The 19,077-nt window shown below is 40.9% G+C and overlaps 1 protein-coding gene across 1 annotated transcript; it reads right to left on the bottom strand.

Annotated features, from left to right (window-relative positions):
• Positions 1–12,513: 12,513 nt before the first annotated feature.
• On the bottom strand, positions 12,514–18,480 carry LOC117256480 (protein unc-119 homolog B-like). The gene is made up of 5 exons (XM_033625913.2): positions 18,103–18,480; positions 16,775–16,888; positions 16,437–16,536; positions 16,067–16,239; positions 12,514–13,992 (listed from the first exon to the last, which is right to left on the bottom strand). Exons 1-5 carry the CDS (start codon positions 18,332–18,334, stop codon positions 13,880–13,882), a joined length of 732 nt encoding a protein of 243 aa, XP_033481804.1. The 5' UTR covers positions 18,335–18,480; the 3' UTR covers positions 12,514–13,879.
• Positions 18,481–19,077: the final 597 nt, after the last annotated feature.

The following is a 19,077-nucleotide window of genomic DNA, read 5'->3' on the forward strand; positions in this document are numbered from 1 at the left end:
GCCTTTTGAATGTTTGGAGATCTACAGAAGATGTTCTCCATTGAAACATCATAATGGAGACAGAAAATAGCTATATATATATATATATATATATATATATATATAAGGCATAAATAAAACCATACAGGGCCAGGATGAGTTGTATGCACCCCTCCAATTACTGACTACTGCCTTATCATCATTTATTAGTAACTGATCCACATTCAAATGTTTTCTAAAGCTAGTTTACTATTGCTGATGTAAAATAATGTATTTCTGTGGTGCCAGGTGAGGTCTCAGGTGAAATGAGACATCTGTAACCAGGATACTCCTCCAACCCATTTAGCCAGACACAAGGTTACATAAAACAGGATGTGAAGTCATTCTCATAGTTTTAGATTGCATGGAGGTCAACAAGGTCATCTTGTCTGACATGGGTTATGTTATGTTATGTTATGTTATAAGAGATGCTATATTATCTGACTGTAAGTGATGATAAATGAGATGTGATGCAATGTGATCCTCTGTGGCGTAATGTGATATGATCTTATGTGATGTAATCTTATTGTAATGTGATGTGACCCTATATGATGTAATGTGATGGGATTCTATATGGGATCTTACATATGATATTGTTATATATGATGTGATGTGAGTTTTAATGCCATATGTGACCTCATATGTAATGTGATGTGGTGTTATCATATATGATGTAATGCGATGTGATGTTATCATGTGATGTTTTCTTAAATAATGTAATGTGATGTGTTATCCTATATAATGCAATGTGATGTAATGTTATCACATATGATGTAATGTCATGTGATCTTACATGTAGGATGTGATATGAGTCGTGATGCCATATTACCTAACCCTATATGATGTAATATGATGTGATCATATATTATGCAGGGCTTGACACCAACTTCTAAGGTTTGTTGCCAGGCTGGCACGTAGCCATCAGCTTTTGGTTACCAAAACAATTTTAGTCACCTTAAATTTTGAGTAATTAAGATACTATACATGTTATACATCAACTTAAAGGTATAGTGCGTGGGATTTAGTGCCATCTATTGTTCAGGTTACAGACTGCAACCAAGTATAATGTCTCCAGAGAACTATAGTGGCCAGTGTTGGGGCAATGCGTTACAAAAGTAACAGATTACAAAAGAAATGCTAATAGGATCTGGGGTAATATTATTACATTTACAATGTCTTGTAACAAGTTACAACCTGAAATAAAGTCTCAATTGTTTTTATTTTTCATTCATCCACACAGCTCCATTTCCGCTAGTGTGCCATCTGAAAAATATCCCACAAATGTGGTTGTTTCTTGTCATGTCATTACAGACTACATTATAGAAGGGTGCCAGTGATCAGCACATCTGGACACAACTTTTGTGTCCCAAGGCTGTTTGAAAGCAGCTGAGAAAAGGAGATTGGCTCCAGCGAGTTTTTTCTTTGTCCTGGTGATCATCACATCAGGGTGATGCCATCAAATGTCTGTTAGTATGTTGGATGTCTTTCCATTCTCATCCCCTTCAATGGTGGAGCAACGCCAGTCGTCCCCTTCTTTTGCATAACTCACCACGGTGCTGTTGTTGCTGACCGGCTCAATGGGAACAGGCAGGTGGTTCTTCCAGCTCCAAGGTTTGTGTTTGTCATAGTGACTCGCACATCAGTCTGTTTATTGCTAACCTCAGCAATTGTTAATTGTGTTTCATATGATAAGCCCACAAATATTCATCTATATCTCAAAATTACTAGACTTTGATCCCCTGCCTGTCTGGTGCTCCCTGTGTCCAAGGGTATCCATTTATTTAAAAAGGTCAAGACTGATTGATCTATATCATCATGCTATTATTATAAATATAAGCAGCAAGGTGGTAACCACTGTGTGTGAATGCATGAATGGATCAGACCTGCACACAACTGGATTTGAAATTGACTGTAATAAACTGGGGCTTCTGTGCTTTGATTACCTGCTCTGAAACATTAGCGTCATCCATTTATAATGCCTAGTTGTGAGTAGAACAACATCACAGACTCAGTGGAAGAGGAACCCCTTTGTAAGTGGACATAAACAGCTCATTCTAAGGTAACAAAAACACAACTGTTGTGTAATTATACACTGATGAAAACATAGTTATGAATATTATATTCTGCCAATGTATCCACCAAAATCCTACACACTGGACCTTTAATAATGAAAATGTGACATAAGCGAATGTTTAAAAGCTTTATTAACAGCTCTGAACAGTTCTTTCTAGTCTGTGCTTTATGTGATACTTTACAGAGTTTCAGTGTTAAGTGCCATTTAATTTGCTTTGCCATAGTCTATAAAACAGATGCCTGCACCCAGGTGAGTGAACAGACCAACGGTCATTCACATTGTCTGGTTATGATTCTTGCTGTAACATCATTATTTAAATATTACTACTGCAACAAATATATAAAAATATGTACAGATTTTTTGGGGTGCACATTTGCCATTGTTGGCAACCAAAGGCCAATTTCTCAAAATGGTGCCGATAGCAACCTGACAGGGGTTACTGCCAAGCCCTGTGATGTGTTGTGATCTTATATGATGTCATGTGATTGGGTAATGAAATGTGATATGATATGGATCTTATGGATGTGACATGAGATGTTATAGTATGTGACAGCATGTGTATTCATTTATTTTTTGGTCAGTCAAATTCTCATTGCGCCCTTGGCCCAGGGGCATTGTAGTGGGGGGAAAAGTGGAACTGAATACTCAGGGCCTCAATGGGAGGGGGGGGCTCGAAAAGCCTGGAATGAAAAGTCTGATTTTGTTTGTCATTTTTTATTTCTGAGTAATTAGTGCCATGACGAAATTAAAATTGGCTGAATAATCTGGTTTAAGGTCTGAACTTGACATAAAAAAGTAGTGGAAGCTCTCTGAGGCTCCTCTCACCCCTTAAAGGTGCAAAATGGTTGAGACAACCCCTCCACTTGGATTCACCTCTAAATGCAGCTAGAGCCGAATGAGTGACTGCTTATGCTGCTGGAGCACCATCGTACACCGTACTTTCCACAAGAATGAGAAATAAGGGTTCCAAAAAAGAAAAGAGAAAAGAAAGAGATGAAAGGGGGGGGGGGGGGGGGTCACAGAGACTGCTACGCCCCTGCCTTGGCCGGATCCAACTGCAATCCACCACATTTTAAATCATTTTTTAACTGGAACTGTTTTTTTGTCACCTCCTGGACAAATTTGCATCATCAAAGTCTTGCACCACCCTACTGCAACCCCCCTTTTTGATTTCCTCTCCATCCTCCATCAATCATCCTTGCCTGCACCAACCCTCAGCCCACCTGTTCCTGCCGCCCAGCTCTCATCCTAATCCATTACATCCAAAACAGCTGTGATCGTCACCATTCTACATCCTCCATCCAAATCTCTCAATCATAGTTCAACCCTTGTCTAAACCTGATCTTATCCACTCCCTCTCTCTTTCACCCCATGTGACAGGCCGTCCTAACCAGCTAAGTGGCAGATTAGCAGCATTACCTCTAAGTCAGCCACTCTCTCAGCCAGGGCAAGCTTGGTCAGCTTAGCAGTTTCGTCACATGCCTCAGCTGCTCTAACAAAAGTGAAACAAGTGCTCACACGGTTATGTGAAATGCAATTGCTCAACTCATCAGATTGTGACCTAGACACACAGAGAATCTCACAACATAAACATAATGATGTCTAAAACTATCTCTCGGGGGGTGTCAAGATCAATGATGTATCAAGTTTGGATTTAGAGTTTCCTCTAGTTTGGTTAGTGGAACACGATTATAGTGGCACAGAATATCCTTAAAAATCAATTGCTTGTGTGTGTGAAACAAATTCGAAGTCAGACTGAATCAGAGACAGCAACGAGCCCCCCCTTCAAAACATTTTAATGCACCTGACCTGACTAAAAGTTTTTGGTAATGACGAGTTATCGTTCCTAGCACCACATGATGATCTGTGCATGTGCTGGTTCTGAGACAGGCCGCAGGGTGTTTGTGTGTGTGTATGGCAGTGGGGGAAGTCAGCGAGGGGAGGCAGATCAGGGGGAGGGTGTGACTGTGGCCTGGTGGACCATAGCGAGAGAACAGTATGTAGGACAAGGCCTTGCACTAGCTAACCTATCCTGGCTAGAGCCATGGTTGGGCGTGCTGAATTTCTGCATGCATGATCAATGGCACTGAATAAAAAAGAGAGGAGAAAGACAGCGGCATGGGGGAGGGGGAGGAACAAGTTAGAGCGATTTGAAAAGATACAAGTAGAATAAAGCAAAAACACTTGGCTTTGTTTTAAATTATTATACAAAAGTACATCAATTTTGTCAGTGAAGAAGACAGTGAGGAGACAACAGTGTCTAGCTTTTGAGCAACTTTAGCTAACTTATTTCAGGGACTTAAAGGTACAGTTCACCCCAAAATTAAAAATATATATTTTTCCTCGCACATGTAGTGTTGTTTATCAGTCTAGATTGTTTTGGTGTGAGTTGCTGAGTTTTGGAGATATCAACTGTAGAGATGTCTGCCTTCTCTTGAACATAATGGGACTAGATGGCACTTGGCATGTGGTGCTCAGAGCACCAAAAAAAAGATACATTTAAAAAACTCAACAGTATTCAACAGACCTTTGTGTCAGCAGTTTCATATAGGACCTATTTTCTTTTTACTAAACTGCACCTGCCAACCATACTACCGCACAGAAGTATGGCTCGTGCTCATAACAGCGCAAGATGTAAATTTTAATGGCGTCCTGCTCAGCTGAGCTGTAACATTAGCTAGCTCAGTAGTGCTAGGTGAGCTAGCATTAGATGCACGCTTCCTTCTGTGCGGTGAAACTATTGGCGGGTGCAGTTCAACAGAAAGGAAGTAGCTCCTACATGAAACTGCTCACAATAAGGTCTGTGGATTATTTTGAGTAACCAAGTCATGATTTCTGGAAAATGACATTGCTGTTGAGTTTTTCAAAAACATTTTTTCAGTGCGTTGAGCGCCACAAGCTAAGCACAATCTGTATTTGAGGGAAGGCAAACATCACTACGGCCGATATCTCCAGCACTCAGCAACTCACACCAAACAAACTAGACTGATAAATAGTATTACAGGTAAGAGGAAGAATATGTATTCTTGATTAGGGGTGAACTGTCCCCTTGAGCAACAGTGTTTCCTGATTTTTAAATCTGGTAAAATATGCACAAAAGCAAAATTCACACAGTTGTTGGTATGTAGGTCAGTTGTTTTCAGTACACTTACATTGTACTTTTTATTCCTGCCTTCACTCTATCCCGTCTCCCTCCCGCTTTCTTGTCACTTTGCAACCTTAAAACACTGCAATAGTTTGTCCAACCCAGGTCTTCACTGCTTTTGTTTCCTTGACCACAGCTGACCCAGAGTGGGAACCCATTGTCTGTGAGCGACCTCTGACCTGCCAGGGCCTGGGACCTGCTCTCCACCACCCTGGAGGCAGTTAGAAAGAGAGCTGAGAAGGGGATCTCGAGAGAAAAGAGTAGAAAGGCGACTTTTGACCATCTGAAAGGCTGGAAGTTTTGGCTCTGTCAGCTGTCTGCTTCAGCAGCAGCAGTTTTTAGAGGCAGGAGCCACTATTTGCATGTGATGCAAAATGTTAACAAGCAACAAGTATAGCTCCAGGAAGACCTCATTGAATTTAACGCAAGCCGGGGATAATGAAAAGGGATACAAATGGAATGTTTGTTGATGGATAAAGACAAACAGTACAAGCCAAAAAAGTCTTTAAAACGGAAGCCAGGAGGCCATTTTAAAGCACTCCATTCGCTGTGGGTGTTTTTTCCACCTGGCAGGTGGCGAGCCAAAGAAATCATTACATGAGAGAGGAGAAGGGAGGAAACAAGCACACCTGTGGTTTGAGCCAGGAGCCCCACCTCCGTTCTCCGATCACAATCCCTCCATCCCCCAGGGGAAGGTGTGGCAAAGGGAGAGAGACAAAGGGAGGAGAGAAAGGGAGAGGAAGGAAGAGATTGTCGGGGAGATTTACAGGCCTCTTCAACAGTTGACTGAAGGTTGAGTTAACCTTTTATTAATCGTACGCACACAAAACAAACTGGACTGACGGTGCTGGAAGGCTCAGAGAAGCTTCTAAAGGCGGCTGTGGGCTTCCTGCGAGCACAAACAGACCACAACCTATTTATCCTGATGACACAGGACTATTTCTGTCTGTCGGCTGTATGAGTGTAAGCAGCAGCAGCAGCAGCGGAGATCTACGCTGTAATGCCACACAGACGGTTGGGCGGATAAACGCAGGGAAACACACACACACACACGCACAACATAGATGCCGCACAAAGGCTTCTGGTTACAAATCCGCAGAGACCTAACACTTAAAGACAGATTGTCAATACTGCACTTGCCACCATGGAAATTGGTATGGGAGTCGCAGTTTGTTAAAGGGCTGTCTATCCATCACTGTTGTACTGAGTGCATTATTAACTCCCAGATAACTAATTATCTCCTATCTTCTGTCACATCTTCAAAGCTTTGCTTGGCATGACATTAAACAACAGCATCAATTCAATCCAAAATGAGATGTTCATTCAAATGTGACACATACTTAATACTTCAACAAAGATTTTTTTAAAGTATACTTTCTTGATTGACAGCATTTTAAAGTGGCAATGATGAAAACGCTTTTTATACTTCTAAATTAATGTTTAGTATTGTGGCCCTGAGAGTTAAACGCAACCACATTTTACAAAACAAAACATTATTTCAGAAAACACAGCCACATTTCACAAAACATGACATTTTACTAAACACAACCACATTTCAGAAAACTTGACATTTCATGAAACACATTTCACAAGACACAACATTTTACAAAACATCCACATTTCAGAAAACACAACTACATTTCACAGAACAAATGGACTTCAGAAAACACAACCACATTTCACAAAACACATTTCACAAGACACATTTTACAAAGCACATCCACAGCTCAGAAAACACAACAACGTTTCAGAAAACAAATCAAAATCTCAGAAAACACAACCACATTTCACAAAAACACAATGACATTTTACAAAACACTACAATATTTGAAAAAAAGAAAACAGTACAGCTTTTCTGAAATATTGTTTGTTTTGTGAAATGTCGTGTTTTCTGGAATTTCGTTGTGTTTTGACCTTCAGCACCACCATACTTTATTCATATTTACATGTACGATCTTTTATATTTACAACTTCATGTCTGCCCTGACCTCTTTGAGGGGGTGAGATGATGTCACTGAGCAGTTGCTGGAAATGACATCATGACAAATACAGATGGAGTCACGACCATCATTGAGACCATCGTCGTGCTGACCTGAAAGAGAGGACTGTGCCGTGACTCATCGTCTCTTAATCGGAAGATGTGCTGCTGGTAATGCAGTGTTAATACATGATGGATTTCACTCTAGGGCCTCGGAGCAGGACGGAAGAAAGAGAGAAAAAGGAGAGTGAGACATAGAAAAAAAAGAGAGGATGAGGAAGTGTGTTTTTAAGAGGGGGTGGTCTAATAGAGAGTTTTGTTGGTGGCAAGAAATCCAAACCACCTCTCTCCAAAGTACCTAAGACACACACGCACACACACACACACACACACACACACACATACACACACATGAACAAGTGGAGTTGCAGTGTGTCCCTGTATCTCTTTTAATCCTTTTTCCACTCCCCCCTCCATTTCTTTTCACAGGACCTATCAACGCCATTCCTTGCTACTATTTATAGGCGACCACTGTCCCCCCTGTCCCCCTGCCTGAGTGTAGATCTGTGTGTGTGTGTGTGTGTGTGTGTGTGTGTGTGTCAGAGAGCGAGTTTCAGGGTACCCTCAATAAACCAGTGCTTCTCACTCCTAATCTCAAAGCTGTGTGATTCACTGAACAGGATATATGGGAAAGCCAGTTACAAACATAGGTGTGTGTGTGTGTGTGTGTGTGTGTGTGTGTGTGTGTGTGTGTGTCGGGGGAAGGGTGAATGAGGTTGATTTATCCCACCTGTCCAGTTGTTTCCGGTGAGCGCGTGTCGATCCACAACAGACGGCTGAAATGTATTCCACGAAGGCCTGGGAACACACAAATCATCCCTGGAAAGTTGGAAAGTGTGTGTATTTATTGCCGCGTAGCTGTCTGTGCGCGTGCATATGCTAATTGTCAACACTTTTTTGTATGTTAATACCAACACGTGGCTCAGTACAGTACAGCTGCTTTACGTGCGTGCTGCAGTGTGCAGGCCCTCCAGCCTGATGGAAGGCTGTGATTATTGATTTATGAGCTCACAGTTAAATTGTGTCCTGCTTTGTAGTCTAATCAGCAGCTGACACATTAGATCTTCACACCATTACTTTTTATGTATTTTAAAGAGGTGGCTCACTTTTGGGGGGAAATTGTGTGTTGAGTAAATGTTTTGATGCCCTTTTTAAAATCTCTACAGGCTGTTTGAGGCTTTTGATGATAAACTGTGAGATTAGTTTAGTTTAGCTTTGTCGCTCTGGGGTAGTGAGCTAGTCTTAATAAACTTGAAACTTCTCTGTTTATAAAGGTGATAATGGCACCATTAAAGCTGCGCTAACCAACATTTTTATATAAACAATGGATCAAGTGAATATGTGTAATGTGAAAGGGTTGCGCCTAGTGACAAACACACTTTGCAGTTTGAAACATTTTAGGGGCAGTACACATGCTACGTCTTTAGCTGCTTGAAACTGTGAGGTCAGGTGCTGGGCGCTACTTTTGTGCCTTTTTTTTTAGCAAGATGCTGTTACTCAAGTGTTGGAGTAAAACACTGTTAATATTGGACTAACACTTGTCTGGTGACCACAAACATGTCTCCAAATGAATGCTAATGTTGCTATCTGCTAGCCTGAATGTGTAACTGCGCCACTGTTGTTATCATTGTTTTGCAGCTAAAATCTTCTGTCCCAGTATCCAAACGAAATCAAGTCTTACTGTGATCTACTGTACTTCACTCTACTGTAAAGAAACAAATGTAGTTATATCACATATCCAAGCACTTCCTGTTTGGATGGCCTCCCCACAGCTGCATAAGCAAAGACAGGGAAGACCGGGGCCACATGTAACACTTTTTGGTTTTGATGTCATTATATAAAGACCTATTTGGATACAGTTTTTATGTATGACACTCTGTGTTCTGGTCATCAATTGTTTTTACAAGAAATGTTACAAGAAAGTCACAAGAAATCAGTTGTTATATCTGCCCCCATGTAACAGCATATGATGTGTAACAACACACGTAATACATACCAAAAACCTTAATAAACTTCCAAGAATATATAGTTAAAGCAAGTTTAATTAAGACAATATAATTAATCATATCAAGTATGAGACATCAGTTTGTCTGTTGGGAGGCAGCAAGGTATCAGCAAAGTGTTGTTTGTAAAAATGTGTGTCAAGAAGGTTGCCTCATCTTTTACTGCAAACCAAATCTACCTGCAAGTATAAATAAAGTAACCTTACTTACTTTAGAGCACGTGCAGTGCTTCATAGTCATGTCTCAGTTCTGACTGGTGCATTTGGAGATGTTATATTTGCCCCTGGTCTCCCCTAATATAGATCAGGATAGTCAAACATATATCCTGCAAGCTAGAACCGGCCTACCAAAGGGTCCAATCCAGCCCACTGGCTTTGAATCTGCACACCTCATACTGACGCGCTTGTGACGGCTAAGAGGAGGCAGGTTTCAGGAGTAAGTTAAACATTTCACAAGACACAACATTTTACAAAACATCCACATTTCAGAAAACACAACTACATTTCACAGAACAAATGGACTTCATATAAACTGCTGCTTCAGAGGCTTTTCCACCCTGACCAGAAGCTCTCTGAAAGACAAACACTGAATACTTATTGTGGTTGTATTTAAAGATGTTGAACATTATGCAAAATATCGTCAATCAGCAGCTTCAGTACAAAAGAATCTCTATCAGATTTCTATCTTAACACAATATTGGTCAAACCTTTTTGCAAGTGTTGGGAAGGTTACTTTTGAAATGTTATAGGGCACAGATTACTAGTTACCCTGTTAAAATGGAATAAGTACTTCATCAAAGTAATGTAACTTATTACAATTATGTACTTTTGATTACTTTCTAAAAAATGTTTTAAACTGGGCAATAAAGCTGAAAAGTCCTGAAAACACAAGTGCATAAGTGAAACACTAATAAATGGCCCAATGGTTTTGCTGGCTTGCGTTGTCTGGAAATATGCCGAAAATTGATTTTACTGAAAAGAATGTATTCAGATGTAACCCCAACATTTTGATTTAGTAACCCATTCAATAACATATTTTTTCATAGCTAAACTCATTACAATTACATTTATTTCGTGATTTAATTACATCACTCCATAACATGTAAATACTTACACTGCCTGATACTGTTTATTACTAAGGTTTGTAAGGCAGGGGATAACTTAACCTGCTTTAGTTTGGTGTGGTGATTCCAGTATTACTACACAGGAGCGGAATTGTAATATAATGCCCATGTAATGACAGTGAGTTGTAGATGTTGTCATATATACACAGGCCTGAAATACACAAATGGGACCTATACATGCATTAAAGAGATGAAAGACGTCAGAGCAGCACCTCGGCAGTGCCCAGGAGGCAAACTGGAACCTCTCCAGCCACCAATTCATGCGCCATGCTTACATATGGGGACTAGAGCCAGCGACCATCCGGTTCCCAAGGCAAGTCCCTATGGACTGAGCTACTGCTGCCCCTAAAGTAGACTGACTAAATGTGGAAAACCAAACATATTGTTGAAATTGCACTTATTAGACATCTCAGTCTGTCCATCATTGGTTTTGTACATGGATGAACGTCCTCAGAAAGTACTTATTTACACTACAAGAAAGGTAAAAATTTGGAGGTGTTGTTACTTATAGTTTATTATGCAATGGTTTTACTGCTCCATGAAGTAACATAAGTTGGACACCATAGATAGATCAGTGGTTCCCAACTGGTGGGTCGCAGTCCAACAGTGGGCTGTGAGTCTATTCTGAATGGACCGCAAGTACTTCGCATTAAGAAAAACATACTTTATTTTGAAGTACAGTGAATTTCCAAGACACAAGCTTTAATTTGAAGTACCATTTCCTGCTGTAGAGTGAGTAAATAACGGACAGCTACTTAACAGAGACAGCAAACTAGCTTGACAACATGGCCAAACACAAGTATGACGCTGAATATGTTAAACTTTGTGGACCTTGAACTAATGACTAAGGAGAAATTTGGATGCCATGGCTGGACCAGTTGGGAAGCACTGATAAAGATTATTGGAGACCCCACCAGGTCATTAGCAGTACTCTAAATGTCCAATCATCCCACAGCCCCAATCTGACGTATATGTATATATGTATGTATATGTATATACGTATATTTTGTATATGACAATAATCAGTTCCCAAGTAATCAAATCAACAGTGTCACAGAAACACTTCAGCTTTATTAACGGTGTAATGGTAAAGCTAAAAGTGGCAACTGATACTGTTAGACTGCATACATTTGAATGTGTCTTTGAGAATGCTAAAGATGCATAGGGGGAGTTAATTAGAAAGGATTTAGTTGGATTAAAGCGTCATACAAAGAAAGGCACAGACACAGAATAAGGAGGTTAACAGGAATAACAAGCAGAGGGTGTATTCTTATATATTTTAGTGTATGTGTGTGTGTGTGTGTGTGTGTGTGTGTGTGTGTGCAGCTGTGCAGTGACAGAGTGAAGGGAGGAGAGAGCAGAGGGGGTCCATTGTGGGTCTTTGTGTGGCTCAGATTGTCCTCTACTCTGGGAAAGTGGAAACTCAACCCTCCTCTCCAGAGGTCTGGTTACCAGGTGAGAGAGGAGGAAAGAAAAGGGAAAAACAGAGAGCGAAGGGAGGGAGAGCTGCATAGGTGCGGAGAGAGAAACCAAAAAGGAGAGGCGAGGGAGAAAAGAACCATGAGATTTTGGGCATGAGAGCTGGAAAGAGAGATGGAAACTGAGAGAGAGAGAGAGATCAAGAGATGAACACAGAGATAGGAAGAAACAGCCTGAGAAAGAATAAACAGAGAGCGGCTCAGATTTTGGTTTTAAATCCCACAAGACTCCTAAAATGGATGATCAAAGTGTAACAATCCTGAACAAATTTCAGAATGTATTGCGTGCCATGCTAGCTCATCACATGTGGCCTGTAGATAAAGAAATGATGTGGAATTAAAGTGATATTATCAGCTCTCTGTCCTCTCTGCAGTGAAAGCACAGCCATAGAGGAACATAAAGGAACCAGATCATGACCTCATCTGGAGTTTTAAGCAAATACCAGATACAAACGTCAGCACGTCTCAGCGTAATAATGAAAGCCGCCGCTGGGATCTTTTCCACAATCAAACATCAAACTGAAACCAGTGGCTCATTTATAACTTAGTTATAACATAACTCCTCCTAGTGGCCATTTCTAAGACTTCAACTTCCTGCAACTTTTCTCACCCCCAGAAATAAAACCATCACACATTTGGTATCTCAAAATGTACATTTATTTTTCTTTTTTCACTTTTTACAAACTATATATATATTTTTACAAACACCACCTTTAACCCTGAACACCAAAGTTTACAAAGTACAAAGAGGAAGTACACTATCTAGCTAGAAAGACCACTCAATTTCCAGACATGTTCCAACTTAATGTCTTAAAGGTGTGTGTGATGAGGAAATGATTAAAAAAAATACAGCTAATTCAACTTAGACAGGGAAAAAAATAAAAATCTAACTTAAAAATAAGGACGCCCAAACTTTTCATTGGATCAAGTACACTTCTTTTTCATTTTTTTCCACAGTATATCTGGTAGTCAGTACATATCTTTTCCCTTTTTTGTTTATATCATCACATGCATCACGATATCAAAACTTATGAGTATTTTCTACTTGAAATTCCCTTTTTTTTGACTCTTGTTCATCACACCAGGTTATTGTCTTTTGTTTGGACACAGTTGCACTGCAGTCAACTGTGTCCAGATCTATTTCCGCGGTTGCTATCAACCCGAGAAGACTGTAAATAAAACAAAAAATAGTAACAATCTCAGAGACCTTTGATTAAAATCTTATACAGTACTATTGCTGATGTGTGTGTGTGTGTGTGTGTGTGTGTGTGTGTGTGTGTGTGAAAGCGTGAGAGGAGAGGGAGATGGGGAGGGGGGTCGCAGGAGTGACCATGTGTGTTTGACAGGAGTGTTTTTGTGGATGCTTTCGCTCTTTCTCCCCCGATATTGTCTGGAGTGGATTGTGGAGGCGGTAGCTCTGAGAACAGCTGCTTCTGACAAACACTGCGTAAACACTATGTGTGTCACTTGGGGATTGAGAGTGTGCGTTACGTGTGTGTGTGTGTGTGTGTGTGTGTGTGTGTGTGTATGTGTGTGTGTGTGGGTTGAGGGGGTGGTAGGACACTTTTAAATTTGCAAAGAGGAGACTAACCATCTATCTAATAACCGTTGGGTCTGTTTGAGACATCACACAGCCACTAGAGTGATGAGTGATGAGTCCTCTTTAGTTTTAAAACAGAACTGTTCATAATTAAAAACTGATTAATTAACCTGATTTGAACCCTCTTCTAACTGAAGCTTGCTGCTTGCATGTCGGAGCGGAGACTGATATTGACCTCCTGAAAGTGATCCCAATGAATAGTGATTCATCTTCACAAACATAAGAGGCAATTCAGTCGTGTCTGTAGCTGCTTGTGAGTGAATGATGAATGAACTATATGTATGTTCCGCTATGTGCATGCATGAATGTATATAACAATGTATATGTGTGTCTATTAATGTGTGTATATGTGTGTGCATGCACAGGTTTGCGTGTGTTTTTGCATGTTAGCAGGCAGATATCACTGTCCTCCGTTATAGGCATAGTCTGCCTTGTTGTGCATGACCAGTCTGTTCTCCACGAAATAGAAGCTGTCCGACCGGGTCTCGTAAGGACACTCCACCATCTGACGGACTGAAACAGAGACAACATATGCACGTCATTCCAACGAAGGCTTTTTTTTTAAAATATCCAACCAATTTGAAACATGGAATGTCCAAATTCTTTGGAGCCATCAATACAAGTGGCACTAATGTCCTTCCATGGTAACAATAATATCACAACACAACCAGTGGCAAAATAATGTATTAGCAAATATTAATGACATCATAGTTTTCGTTGCACAAAACAACTGGTTTTAAATGAACTTTTAAGCGTTAAAGGACAGTTTCAGATGCATTTATGTCTGTTTTAATATAATACTAACATGCAGTATGTAAACTTAATGCGTCACTGGTCACTGCAATCATTCCTCCTCTGTACTACAGTTGTTCCAATACCAGTACTGGAAATGCCTCCTCTCCCAATGACAGGTGCATGTCGTCCAGTAAACACAATCTAGCAGGGCCATTTCTAGCTTTTTGGTAACCCTGTGCAAGATCTTGTTTTGACCCCATATCGCAATCACTCATGAATACACACCAAATCTGCGTCATATTCCATATGCATGAGACCAAATTCTGCATTTTACACATAAAAATGTGTTTTAATTTCACTGAACTGCATTAATAATGTCAAAACAAAGTTTTTGCAGGCCCCTGCCAAAAGAGATGCCCACCCTGTGCCATTAGCCCCAACAAAAGATACGTGCCGCCTGGCCTCACAAGGTTTCAGGGGGAAACCCTGGGTAGACGTTAGAAAATGTCAGTATTTTGGTAATGTTTTACACTGGATTAAAAAAAGTTCTATGTTCTATATCATTTATTCTATTTATATGTTAGTTCATGTTTTACAAAGGGTTTAGTCTGAGCAATGCCATACAACGACAGCAATCTTTTCACACCCACACAACGTTAGTGGTACACAGCATACAGCAGTTGTTTGTTTTGTTCTGTTTTTAACACAATGCTATCGGCTCTGTACTCAGTATTGGCCAGTTTGCAAGGTCATGTATCTGAATCTGAATGGTATTGGAACATCTTTGCTCTGTACTGGCCATGAAACTGTCCCCTTCTATATCATCCGCATTGTATGACACAGCGGACAGAAATAACACAGAGGACAAAATCCACAGTCCTTGTTCTGTGTAGCCTAAGCTAATACACGGCTTCAGCAGTTCAGGAGTGTATCCTCTAGAGTTAGATATTTTAGGATGGACTTTCCTCTTTGTGTCTCCCCGGGCAGTGTTTCTTCGCTGAAATGCGACAGAAGGTTACTTCTTGGTGGTTGCATATGGTTTGACGCTGGGACACAACACTAGCAATAAGGTTAGATGGACTAGAGGGAAGAAGATACCACTTGATTTGCCAAGCTTAGTCTGATGAGTTCCCATATTTTACAGTATAGTCGTGCTTGGAAGGGATCTCCTGTCAGCCAGTATGGAGTGGAGGAAAGATTGCAGTGACCAACAACTCTTTCCATGTACATATGGCGTATACTGTGTTAAGACAAACCATCATTTCTCATGAATATGGACATTTGCACAGCAAGACACCCCAAAACCTAATCATCTATTCTACTCATATCTACTGTGTTCACAAGAATGATTCCATAAATGAGGGTCATAAAAATGCACGCATGCACTGTATGAGCCCATACTTTCACATAAATTATCCAACACACAGCAGAAGTATTGTACGTTCAGTTGAGTGACATTGTGAATGTCACATGACTAGCATAAGATATGTGGGGTGTATATCCCTCCATCAGTTACAGCTGGCTCAACTGTAACCCAGTGTTTACTTTTGCTAAAGGCTCCATTGTGATACATGACAGGGAAAGAGTCATAAATCTTCTTTAAGGAAGTGTCATTCATAAAAAATTACTGAATTCTTCTTTTGATATTTGCATGGTACACAGATTACATAACACAAGATTCAGTCTTCCCCTAAATATTCAACATTTGGAAAGGTCTCTTCTGAGCTGCAGTGTATCATGTAGCATACTTCCATGTAATCATAACAAAAGAATATTCTCTTTAGCATAATCGCACTTGTTTAAGTTTAAGGTTTTACTGGTAATGTGTGTGTGTTAGGAAAAGGTGACTCACCCAGGCTCTCTGACAGCTGAGGGAACTCATAGATGTGCTCACAGGTATTACGGCTGTTTGGGATACAGAAGCCAAAGTCAAAGTCAAAGCTCTTCAGCAGGTGATCACGGAAGTAGTGCCTCTCGATCATGCGGAAGTTGTTTAAAGGCCGGTTTCCGACTGTGAATTCCACCCTGATGGAATGACACAGAGAGAGAGCGGAGACGTGATGACGTAGCAGTGGCAATTGTTATGTTACTACAGTCATACTGCACAAATGAGTGTGACTGTCTCGCTGACAATGACAGTGCTGCAGTTGTTTCCATTGTTTGTGTTTAACCAGGTGAGTGTTTTCCTTTAGGTGTGTGCCGATGGTGTGTGAGTCACTCACGTAGCTCCCACAGTCCTCAGTCGCAGGAAGGCTGGGGTGAACTGGTAGCGTACAAATCGGCCTGCGCTGGCGTCTGCCTCTCTGTTCTCCTCGTCATCCTCTGAGACCCACAACACAGGACAGAGACATTTGAGATAATTCACACTTTGATCAAAATAACCGGTGATGGAACCTGACAACATGCTCAGAGACATTCATTTTAAGATAAAAGCGAGAATAAGCAGTCAGCAGGGTCAGTACAGTCATTCCTGAGTGCTCAGAAGCCACTTCACAGTCAACAGCTTAATTAAGGAACAAACACTAAAATAAAACAGTACAAGGAGGCTGATGCATGGTACCTGTATGCGGGGGTTTGGCAATCTCAAAAAGGACAGTGCTGGTTTCCAGGTCCCTGATTTTGAAGCGTACAAAGTCAATGTTATAAATATTGTCCTCGGGTTTACAGAGGTACCCTGCAACGATGACACACAGATGTCAGGAGTTAAGGGGCTACATCCTTAAAGCACAAACAGGTTGGTTGACACATGCACATCCTTGGCTTTCTTGACACTCAGGTGATGTAGTTTTGCTTGTACACAAATGCAACTTTGCATACATACATACATACAGTCTACACATACATATGCACTCTGACCATAAAATAAGATAAGACGAAGCTTTTACGACCACTGTGGAGCTACCATGTCAACAGAGATATGCAGGAAAATAAACATGTGCAGAGCAAACAAGAACATACCACATTATGTGTGCTGTTTTTGTTTTAAAGACATAGATTATTTAAAAATGATTATGCTTCACACTTTAATAATGTCGTACAAAGTGCCATTTTCTCATAAGAGAAAGATAGAGTGTTTAATTTAATCTCAACAGTTTCATGCCTTGCAAATTCCATATGTTGCCTCGAGGCTACAACGCTGATGAGAATCTACCATGTTGTCATTATTTGTTTATTTATTTGTATCTACACAGGGTGTTTCTCATCAATCCTGGCATTGAATTTGATGTCATACAATGATCTTAATATGATTAAAGCAACACCGGATACTCTTTATATCACAGACGCCTCTTATTATTAAACAGCAGGGGAAAAGAATTTATTTCAACATTGGGGGGACATGTATAAAATGGAGGGTTGGGGGTCCTTTGCCAGAAAATTCAGAGCGCCAAACATTCTGGTGAATTTTTCTGCACCACTTTCTGGCCTTTCTGCATCAATTTGTGGTTTAAATGTCTTTAATTGTATCAAAATAAAAGTCCTGTGCTACTTTCATGTTTCAAATAGAGACAAATGCATGCGTACTAAATATTGAGGGGGCGTGTCCCCTGTGTCCCCCCTATAATCTACACCTCTGATTAAATCCCCAGTGTCCACTCAGCTGCTTACAAATAGAAACACCAGTTTTTCCATGAGTGAATGATACTCTAATGAAATCTACCATTTGAGATTTGTATTATCTAAGATAATAAAACATACATGATGTAATACCATTTTAATTTCACATAATAAGCCTGCTCAACTGGATGTCTTTGGCTCTAGTTTTACATAATGTAACTATAGATGTAATGTATCCTGTAGGTTGTAGACTCATTCACATTGTGTTGAGATACTCGGGACGCACACTGAGCATCACAGCTCCAACAAGAGACATTTAATAGAGACCCAAACCTCGCGTAGCCACCCGCAGTCCTAGCACATCCTCCGGCGTGATGTGTCCACTCTGTGTCCGCAGGTCTTCCTCCGTGACGGGCCTGCTGTCCACCTGGCTCCTCCGGGACTTGAGCCTCTTCAGAACCCCTCCGCCGGGCTTGCGGTCCCGCGGAGCAGCCGCAGTGCTGTGCCCGCCGCCGGAGACATTTTCAGCAACAGGCGCGTCGCTGCGGGCTTTGGCTCCGCTCATCGTTGACCGTCCTCGGCTTCCCTCTGTCTGCACCGAGCGCCTTCCGTCTTCTCCCTCTGATAAATGCCAGAAGAATAAGATGGCGTCGCAGCGTTAGATGTCGAATGTCGAGAGAAGTGTCGGTGAACGGTCAAGCTCTTGTTTTTGTAAGCACATGCTGTACAGTTGCCATGACAACTCGTCCGGTGAGCCAGAGGAGGAAGTGATGTGGTTCGTTGGAACGAGCACCAGGGGGCGATGGAGAGGCCCTCACCTCTAATGTCCTACCTGACTGAGAACACAGAGGACACTGTCCACATGGAGTAATGATAATGTAATACCACTACTACCACCAGGCTGTTACTACTACTGACTCATAAACAATAGCTACAGTGTGGAACATTATGTAAAGTATAATCAAAACAAAAAAACAAAGATCCCTATGTGCACTCAGGAACATTATCAATTAGAGACAGGAAGGTATAACACCACATCAGAGGAGGACAGACTTGTGTTATTTAGGTGAACTTCAGAATGAGGTTCATTTTTTGTTTTGTTTTACTGCACTGTATATGAAGATATAAGGGATGTACTATTCACTAAATTGACCTCTATTTATGTTAATTTCTTTTGGTTGGATGACCATGAAATATCTGAGGGGGTACCTTTTTTTGTGGCAGAATATCTTTGCCAGGCCTGGGATAGGAGGCAAGATATTTTGTTTGAGGACTGAGCAATAAAACAACATGCACTTTGGATTGATC

Source organism: Epinephelus lanceolatus, chromosome 1 (genome assembly GCF_041903045.1).
Source record: "Epinephelus lanceolatus isolate andai-2023 chromosome 1, ASM4190304v1, whole genome shotgun sequence".
NCBI classification, from domain to species: domain Eukaryota; kingdom Metazoa; phylum Chordata; class Actinopteri; order Perciformes; family Serranidae; genus Epinephelus; species Epinephelus lanceolatus.

Coding starts and splice junctions, on each gene's coding strand:
- LOC117256480 (XM_033625913.2), bottom strand. CDS start 18,334: ATGAGCGGAGCCAAAGCCCGCAGCGACGCGCCTGTTGCTGAAAATGTC. Junction 16,889..18,102: donor ACTGCGGGTGGCTACGCGAG/GTTTGGGTCTCT, acceptor TCATCGTTGCAG/GGTACCTCTGTAAACCCGAG. Junction 13,993..16,066: donor TCAGCTGTCAGAGAGCCTGG/GTGAGTCACCTT, acceptor TCTCTGTTTCAG/TCCGTCAGATGGTGGAGTGT.